Here is a 10,065-nt window from a genome sequence, read left to right on the forward strand (position 1 = left end):
ATAAAACTGCATTGTGACGTGAAAATACTGCAGTGAGATCTAACAAAAGAGAAGGCAGCTTAGGTTTACTTCAGAGATCAACTAAGAACTGTACAAAACTATTTCACAAACCTTATAAAGAAATATCTTGCAACAGTTGCTTTCATAATTAAATAATATTCTGAAACAATAACTCAATTCTGTTTCACTGGTATTAATCTGTTTTGAACGGTTTAATAGTAATACAATACACATTTTAATGAGAAAATATAGATGATTTTAGGTAAAAAAAAGCTGATTTTTGATGCACTGGAGAGAAAAAATAGTCCGTTTGCTATCGTGATTGAGCGTGGTGTATTCCTCCGCGGCGAACTATATGATGCAATGGCAGCGCGGCGAACGACGACCCGAGCGGAGGGATTTAGCGAGGACTACACCCAAGCGCCTGTCCGATCGCAGCGGCTCCTCTTCGTTGCTGAGACCAGAAGAAAGCCGGGACGTGACGGAGCCGGGGGGGTTTTACTTGCTGGAGGCCCATTAGACCACCGATAAATTCCGCTTCCTCTCAGTGTCCTCGTCGCTCGAGAGACGTTTGTGACCCGACGCACCCGCTTCATCCTAGAACTAATTTCACCAACATGTCCTGGCAAAGCTACGTGGACAACCTGATGGCTGACGGCAGCTGTCAGGACGCGGCCATTGTTGGGTACACAGACGCCAAATACGTCTGGGCATCGTTTGTCGGCGGTACATTTGCCAACATTACGGTCAGTATGCATCTGTTTGTCTGTTGTCTGGGGTCACACGGTGGGGGGGAGGTGTACATCGTGCACGCCGGTGCATTTCTCTGCATAGCCGGGCCTTGTTGAATGGGGACAAGGCGAGTGTGGTACACATGGTATCCGGTGGTTTCACACAGGATGCATGGGCACGTCTGCACCACTGCGTTTTAATCTATCACCGGCCTGACATCTTTCCCTCTTTCCATTCACTGTAACACATTTGAATCTCCTTAGTTTCCACCATTTAGAAATAGCCACAGGAGCGAGTGGTTGTAGTGAACCCGAGCCTGTGGTACCGGTACCGCGAACGCGAGCTAAAGGGGCTATCTTAGCATGGCTAGCAAGCTAGCTGCTGTTAACCGGCCGAGTTCGCCTGTTACCGACCAGAACCCGAAGCCCCTTTCTAGAACCCAGTCTTAACACATCTAGAGTAAAATACTTCTCTTGATTATAGTCATTTATTTCCAGACCATCTTATGCTCAGTTATCATTGATTTACACAGACCAGGCCCTCTACTAGCACCGTGGGTTAGTATTAACATTGATTAGCTCTCCAGCTGACTGTTAGCTCAAATCAGGCCGGTCACCCTCGCTGGAGAATCGTTAATAGCTAACGCCAATAGCGCAGAAGAGTTCGCGGAGCGCGCACGTTTCCCCGGCGTGCTGTCCAGCCCGTGGTCGGTATCAGGTTCTTTTCTTCCCATTCGGCTTCTGTGAATCCCACTGCCGCTACCGCCCCTTATTTTCCAAGATGGCGGATATACTCCCGGTTTCTTATTCATTTTGTTCATGGAGGCTAATCGAGCCGCCTGGTCCTCGGCGGACATGTGCAGCCACAGTCCCGACATTTACACTCTCGGTTTCTTCACGTCTGCTAAAGCTAACACTTTCAAACACGAGTCGAGGACAGCACGCGCGCCAATATCTGTAAATAGCTGCTTGGTTTAAACAATCGTCCACGGCGATTCATCGAGCCTCCATTTTGTCTGTTAAATAAATTGTTGGTCAGGGATTTTAAACGTTGGGTGAATGTATAAATCACGTGGATGTAATAATCGTGTAGTTATTTAGAATTCTCTCGTCCCTGACCCGTGCTACAGGCGAGTGATCCGCTGTACTTGGGAGTGTCCTCCCGGGGCTTATGTGTGTATCGATGTCCCCTGAAGACTCAGCACATGGACATTAGAGTGGTATTTTTTTCGGGGGGTCAATGTGTATAAAAGCTCTATTTGCAGCTAGCTACCTGCATGCTAGTAGGTTTAGCCAGCCGGGGTTTTGTCCGACACCGGTGACTTAAATGTTAATTTGCTTTTGGATGAGAAGTTGAACACATGGTGTGTGTGTGTGTGTGTGTGTGTGTGATTTCATTGCAAGTTTCATATAGGGGGTCAGACACTGATAGGAACAACTGTGTGTGTGTGTCCGGGCCCAGACACGGAGCTAGCCGTCATGCTAACGTTCACATGAGCGTGTGTGAGTTTTTGTCTGGTTTCGTGTGTGCCATGATTGTGCACTTCTTGAGTGGACGGGCGACGCCTTTTGTTCTGCATATTGGTTCAATGAAAGAAAAGACCTCGGTCTCGTTAAACGTGTTTTCAGTTGTGGTCAAATACATTTTATACACATTTCTGGTAAACTGCAGAGATCATAAAGTGGAATATAGACAGCAGTCGGACTTTAAAGAAAGTTTCAGAGTTTTTTGTCGTCGGCAGCAGTGGGCCTCTGAGATTTCATCGTATAATAGAGGCAGCACATGTCTCTCAGCAAGTCCTGGCTAATCTATGTCAAAACTAATTACCAACAACCATTCACACCAAATTATAAAGAGTGGGGGAAATCTACAAATTACACCTTTTAACCCATTAAGACTCATTTATTTATATTTTGGCCAATTAAGGTAAAGTTATATTTTTTTACGCAATAAACTAATGCATTTGAGAACTTTGGGCTATTTTTGTAATTGAAAGTCAACTTTCTTACTTTAGAAGCACTTCTGTAAAGTATTAAATTCTAGTCTTAGCCCTCAATCACACCATGCTTCCCTGTTTCTTATTAGACCTTCATTGTACCCGCTTTTATGTCTTAGCGGTACGTTTGACTCTTAAGATCCTCTACAGCTGTTTCAGACTTTGTTACATTTTATAGCTGTTTACTGAGGTGACCTGCTGGTAAAATCTGGAGGTTTTCTGCACAGACGTTCACAGCAACATCAAATCCTCTGCATTATTCAGGTGAGAGGTGGAGCAGTCGGGGCAGCAGACTGAGACACGAAGTGACTTATGAACTCTGCTGCAGAGATCACGTGATCACACAGACACTGGTGTCGGCTCTTATCACCACAGACTTTAACTGTCTTGTACGTGTGTCAGCGCCTTTTCACCCAGAGATAATTTCCCTTTCTTTTTTTTTAATTTGTGTCGGCCGCACGTTAGAAGCGTCACACACGGCCCCAATCGCTAATCCCCTGCTGGGTTCACACATTGAATTCTCCTGGATTTCTACTGACTTTAGACTAGAAGAAAGTTGGCAGAAACTGCAGAATGTCTTACTCTGACATTTGCGTGCTCACATGCACCTCCAGAGAAAATAGGGCCTTAGTTCAGTGGTACATTCTGGTGTACCCCCCTTAAAAACCAAACAAGTTCACGCCATACCATTTTCATCAATAATTAACAATTACTGTGGAAGCAATTAGTAAAGGATCCACGATTGCTTTGCATTGAGGTCAGAAGAATAACATTGATATTCATTCAACTTTCAAGTTTGTGCCTATATTTTTCTCCCTGATCACCCAGGCACTCCCACCAGTGGCTCTTTGACTCCTCATGGGGGGCTGCCCCTCAATATGCAAAACACTGCCATAGTTTTTCAGTTGAAGGATTTGTGTACTATGTAATGTTCTAGTCTAAAAGAACATAAAGACTACATTTTAAAAGTTTTACATATATGCAGCAGGCAGATGTGCAGTGTCATAAATGGGTCCGGCAGAGGAACACATTTTAAATCATACCCAGTCCCAACCAGAGTTGCATGCAACTTGTAGAAGGAGGTTACAGTTCAAAGATGGCCTTCTAATAATAATGTTAATGGAGTTAGACTGAAGCATCACTTTTTTTCTGGAATATTCTCATTCAGATCACCGGCATCTAAGAAAATCCAAGTGTTTTTTACAATATACTGATATACATGTCATAAGATTTATTTTTTACTGCATGGTTTATAGAATCTTAAGCTGTATGATAAAAAAACTCAAGCGGGTGTCTAGTACTTTTGATAACGCTTCAGAGTTGATGTTTATGTGCGGGACAAAGAATTTTTAGAGCTGAGACAAAACGCAGAGGATTTGTTTTTGAATAGCACTTAATCATTTCAAAAGGCTGTAATGCCCTCATTTAGTGATGAATGAGAATTGTGTTTGAGAGAGTTTAAACATTTGCAAATCCCCAAAAGGGAAAAATCAAGAGTCTCGACCAAATTTGTTTTCTGCTTGAAGAACATGTACATGTACCTGACTTCTTGCTACTGCCTCTTTTTTTTTTTAGCCTGAAGAAATTGACGTGCTAATAGGAAAGGACCGAGAGGCATTCTTCACCAGTGGGATGACCTTAGGTGTTAAAAAATGCTCCGTAATCAGAGACAGCCTCCACCTTGATAGCGACTGGACAATGGACATCCGGACAAAGAGTCAAGGCGGAGAGCCAACATACAACGTTTCTGTAGGCAAAGCCGGCAAAGGTGAGTGACACATGCAGCGCTGTTTGCAGCATCCATTTTAGTAGTGCTACACCGTAGCCTGCTTCGATATAGTGCCATTAGTCTAGATATTTTTATACCTTTTGTTGGCCATGCATGTGGTATAGATCTTCAATGCACCTTTCCTCAATATATGACAAGTACAGCTGTGAAAATATCTGACATATTACCTCTTTAAATATCAACAGATTGATGGGGGGAACAAGTACATCTCAGTTTAGGTGTAGAAATATTTAAGCAGGTTTTAAAGCGTAAGGTCAAGTTTATTGTATGTGATCAGTTGGATTGAGGTTAAAAGGGCAATTTCCCTCAAAATCAATGTTTGGCGTTTCCCTCATGCCAACAATGTCAGTTGTAAACAGTTTACATTTTCTTTGCTAAATGTTTGTAGGGAGACATTATGTAATTAAACAAATATGGCCTGTAAATAGCAGTTTCCCTCTTGCAGTAACTATTTATTAGTGAACTGGGTCTGGACTTATATGGCGCCACCTTTTCTAACGCTATTTGTTCAGATATTTCAATTTAACTCTTTCTGATTTGTTTCTGGACATTTTTTTAAACTACCATGTATTGCAACAAGACTTGGGCTAAAAGTTAAACCTGCATTTGATCCTTTAGGCATAAATTTCGACAGCAAAGCTGTTTCAGGTCAAATTGATGAGTTGGCATTAGCTTCATTAACCGGATGCTTATCATTCAGAGCAGCAATACACCTGGTCCAGGGTTTGTGATATGCAGAGCGGACCGTGACACACATCGATATTCATTTTTATTACCCGTAATATGAAAATTCTGATATGATCCATAAATTCATTGAAAACCATTGATTGGTTTAAAAACGGTCAAAACGATAAAATGTGAGATTTTCGGGTGATATCCCTTTTACGTTAGTCCTAATAAAATCCCGTAGCAGTTTGTGTGATGATAAGGAATTACGAGTAATGTCCCATCTGGGGACTTGCCTGAGAGTTGTGCTATTTTTCATGTTGCCTGTATGGGCCCCAATGCCCCGTCCTCCCCACTTTACCCAGACACGAGCCCACAGGTGAGGCTGTAACTGACTATTCTACATAAACTGTGCTTTTTCTTATGGCCAAGATTTCCTAAACACTTCATGAACTGCATGCATCTTTCTCCTTCCTGTTTAACACCCCACCCAACCACAAAGTATGAATCTATTCCCCTGCTCACATGCTTCCACTGTTCTCCTGGTAAAATGCGTGTTTACACACTTGAGGATCTTACATGTATTGAGGAGAGGTACCACAGGCATGCTGCTGTATCCACGTCTGCTGCATCAGTGATGGTTGTTAGTCGTCTGTAGAAGCTTTACTGTCTTATTCTTTGCTGCTGGCATGGTGCATATTGATTACAGTCATATGAAACAATAGACTGGTCTTCAAGTGCAGTAAAGCACTGAGACACTACATCACAGGGATGCTCTACACCACGTCACTTTAGACAAGCAATCAGGTATATCTGATTTGGCATTGGATGTGTTTCTAACCAAATGCAGGTCTTGTAGACTGAATGGGATATTATGGTATACGTTTTTCAGGGATTCTGTGCAAATGATGAGTTGATTAGTGAGTTTTCTATTTTAGTGGGACAAGTTTTGAGAAACATTCACATCTAGAACTGATTTTAAGAAAACGTATCTTGGTCTAAGTTTGTACATTTAGCGACATGTCTATGTTGAAAATGGACTCCATCTTGTGATCAAACCTTACTTATTCCTAGCGGGAGTTTATAGTTTGCCTGCATCCTTTATTTATTCTCTTGCTGCACAAACTTTCTGATTTTTCCCAATTGTAATGCAATGTTTCTACTACTTGCATTTAAAAAAACAAAATTTTACCTCATATGCAGATAAGTGTAACCTTGTAACACTGCAGAGTCCTTTTTTTAAATTGAAATGACTGGTTATGGAAGTGCAGTCACATGGCGACACTCGGCCAGGGTGAGCACGTTTATGCAGCTCAAGGTGAGAGAGGGAGAGGAAAAGTAAGAAGATATAAGAAGCCAGCATCAACATAAAGTCCCGTAGGACCCTAACCTGAGCAGGAACACTGTAATGTGATATGTCTTCACCACCAGCAGCACTGATACCTCTGCTCTGCTTGTTGTGCCGTTGTCGCTGTCTCCTCCTCTGCCTGCTGCCTGTGGCTCTGTGCTCTTCTCACTTGTGTGATCTCCACACCTCCTCTAAATGTTCCTTCTGTCTCTTTTTCTTTCAGTCTTGGTCTTGGTAATGGGCAAAGAAGGGGTCCATGGAGGCGGATTGAATAAGAAGGCATACTCGATGGCAAAATACTTGAGGGATTCAGGGTTTTAGTTTAGACGTAGCTTATGTGGCATAGTCGAGGGAGATAGAGAATAAAACGAGCAAAAAGACAAACAAAAAAAATACAAAACTTTAAAAGAACAGACAAAAAACAAATTACTGTCAAGTCCATTTTCTCCCCCTGACCAAAAAATCCCAGGAGCATTTCTAGCGCAGCGCGGACTCTGTCCTCCACAGTGTAGCCCCACATTTAGCGAGGTGGCAATAAATAAATAAACGTATTTTCCTTTCTAGCCCTGCAATCTCCATGTCTGTTCATTTCTTGTTTTTTTTCCTTTTGTGTACTCCAGCAATGGTTTTTGTCATGGGGAAGGAAGGTGTCCATGGAGGGCAGCTCAACAAGAAAGCTTTTCAGATGGCTGAGTACCTGAGGAAGTCCGGATACTAAAGCAGCCTGTACCCAGCCACCTAGCAGCTCACCCCAACCACCCTGTTGCATTTCACACAACTTCCAGTCCTAGTTGGTAGTTACTCATGTTTTTTCTTTCTTTTTTTTTCTTCTGCCTTCTCTCCTCCCCCATTTGTTATCCCTCTTTATTTTTCATTGTCCTCTACCCCTGACCTCCCCTCCCTTCTCCAACAACACTTGTGCTGTGTCCTCTACCCCCTTTAAAGCACTATATAAGTTGATCCATAGATGAGCATGTTCCTAACAGGTTGTCATGACAAATCTGTACTTAACCGAGACCAGCAAAAAAAATATTCTGGCCAAACACTCTGACAATGAAAGCGTCAAATTGAAGTAGTTATTTTTCTTTTTCTCTCTTTTGTCACGGTGCCCATAACTTAACCCCACCCTGAACCTGATCATTCACACTCCCTCCCTGAGCAGCCAACGCCATTGGAGCACTTGAGCGGTAACCAAGCTCGTCATGTCTTCCTTTTTACCCCACGCCACCACATGTCCGGGAGGGGAGACTGCGTGCATATCTCGGTCCACCGTCGTCCCCCACCCCTCCACACTCCAGCCAAAAATTCTCTTTCTCCCCCCATGCCCTGTTTATCCATCTAAACAGGTGGCACAACAAACCTCACAGGAGACTCTTCTTCACCACTCCACTATTCTCTAGCCTCCCTCTCTTCAGATTCACCGCTCTGTCCTGAATATGTAGGGGTTTATTTGGGGGGGATTGTCCTCTCCTCCCAACATCACAACCCCCCCATACTACACAAAAACCCATGGACATTCCACAGTAACAACAGCTCAGGCACTTAAATCTGTTTTTGTTTGCCAGCTCCTGTAATATATTTTTTTTAATTTGTTTTATTTTGAAAGGCTGCCATTTTTCGGACAGTAGATAACCCAGCATATAACCACCTGGAGTATGTCCAGTTTGAATTTTCTTTTCTTTTTATAGGACCAAGTGTAGTCGAAGCTCGGGTGTTTATACAATTGCTCTAAACCATGTGAAGGATGAACGCTAACTATTTCTTTTTTTTTTTTTTTTCTGATGAAGGAAACACTAAGCAGACAGTACTACATTGTAATGGTTAAACTCTGACGCTACAGGGGAGGTAAGGGTGGGAGTATCTGAAGTAAATTCTCATGTTTTTTTCTTTCTCGATTGTTCAGAAAACAAACTGCATTTGTATAAACCCACGCTGTGTTGACAACTACAAAACTGTGGAATAAATTGCCTTCTACGCTATAGTCAACTGAGCTCTGGGGTATCACACGGTCTGTCCTCGGTCAGTACTGCTAACTGTAATGTCCAACTGAGAAAACCGCTCAAACGTAGACATGACACTCAATGGGAGATGGGATTGGTTGGAACAAAGACGCTCATGGTTGTCTTGTCGAAAACTTAACTGCAGATCCTGTGTATCCTGTGCCATAATGTAAAGAGATCTGTTGCTGTTGTAAGATGGATTTTACCCACTGTCCACTAAAGTCATTTCATTACTTTTTTTTTTGTCTAGCTTCAGCTCCACTGTTTAGGCCTTGTGGGATATATGTACTCATTAAAAAAAACCTGTTTCAAGCCCTGTTTGCTGATTTATGTTCATTTCCTTTTTTTCCTCACCACTTTTTTTCTTTTCTTACATCTGGGATTCAGTCTCTTTAATGCATTTGATTTCATATGCATCAAACCAAGAAATGCCATAAATTGATTTATCACCTTGTTTACAGAAAGATCAAATAAATTTATTCCAACCAGATCAAGTGTTTACTGGCGTTTTGTTCCGTCTCTTTAAAGGAGTAGCTCAGGGGAACGTGTTTTATTAGCTTTCTTGCGGAGTCAAATGAGAAGTTCAATAGCACTTTCTTATGGGTCTGTCAAATATAAAGCTAAAGTTAGCAGCTTGTTACCTTAACACAGATACAAATCCTTTAAAGTCACACATTAAAATATTACAGTCTTAAATACATTCAGGTAGGTCTTAAGTTAACATTCATTTAACGCTACCTCCATTGCATTTAAAAGTATTTTTTTTGCCTTCAAACTCCCTATCAGAAATCATTTGTGCTGTTTGACTTGACAATGCGACTACTTCACCTTAATTATGGTGAAAAGAAAATAATTCTAGATTCCTTCATATCTATTGTACTTCACTTAAGTTTAATTCATAACTGGTCTTAAAGTCTCAAATGTAACTTTTTGAAACTGGCAGAAATCCTGAACAAAGACCTGCCCTTGCTGAGTAAAACAAGGAACCACCTGAATTCTGCAGGTTTTCATGACACAGGCCACAAATGAAGGAAGTACTGTTCTCACAGTTCTGTGTTCAGATAAGCAGCAAGTCAGTGATGTAGACTGTAGAGAGTTTTCGTTCATAGTGTAGTCATTGACACAGTTCCAGGTTCATTTTAAAAGCTACTTCAGGGCTTTCACTCGTTTATCAGTCACACCTCAGTGAAACTAGTCTACTACAACAGTCCTGCATTAAATACTCCAGTTTGAGTGTTGATTCAACTGTGTGATCCTTTTTGAGGCTGCCGGTGTGAGGTGCTCAGTTTCATATGGCTTCATGTTGACAGGTGTTCCACCAGTGAAGGTAGTCAGTTTTCTGAGCATTTTGAGTTGATCTCAACTGTGAGGTTCAGAGTTTATCCTTGGCCTTGAAATCCACAGGTGACAAGAAACTTTCAAATCCATTCAGAAGCTGCTGCTCAAATCACGATCCCAAGCAGATGGGAGTTATGGAACTAACTTGAAGGTCTTACAGATATAGTGCTCGGAAAAGCCTTTGACTATAATAAAA

At 42.0% G+C, this 10,065-nt stretch overlaps 1 protein-coding gene across 2 annotated transcripts; it reads left to right on the forward strand.

The window, feature by feature from the left end:
- The first annotated feature begins 392 nt into the window (after positions 1–392).
- LOC118121395 (profilin-2) lies at positions 393–9,021 on the forward strand. Of its 2 annotated transcripts, none has more exons than XM_035177236.2 (3): positions 393–746; positions 4,304–4,496; positions 6,755–9,021. In XM_035177236.2, exons 1-3 carry the CDS (start codon positions 618–620, stop codon positions 6,850–6,852), a joined length of 420 nt encoding a protein of 139 aa, XP_035033127.1. In that variant the 5' UTR covers positions 393–617; the 3' UTR covers positions 6,853–9,021. The 2 variants fall into 2 exon arrangements, with proteins under 2 accessions (XP_035033127.1, XP_035033126.1); XM_035177235.2 differs by having other exon boundaries at positions 396–746; positions 7,152–9,021.
- Positions 9,022–10,065: the final 1,044 nt, after the last annotated feature.

The sequence above is a fragment of the Hippoglossus stenolepis genome, chromosome 14 (assembly GCF_022539355.2).
Source record: "Hippoglossus stenolepis isolate QCI-W04-F060 chromosome 14, HSTE1.2, whole genome shotgun sequence".
NCBI lineage: Eukaryota > Metazoa > Chordata > Actinopteri > Pleuronectiformes > Pleuronectidae > Hippoglossus > Hippoglossus stenolepis.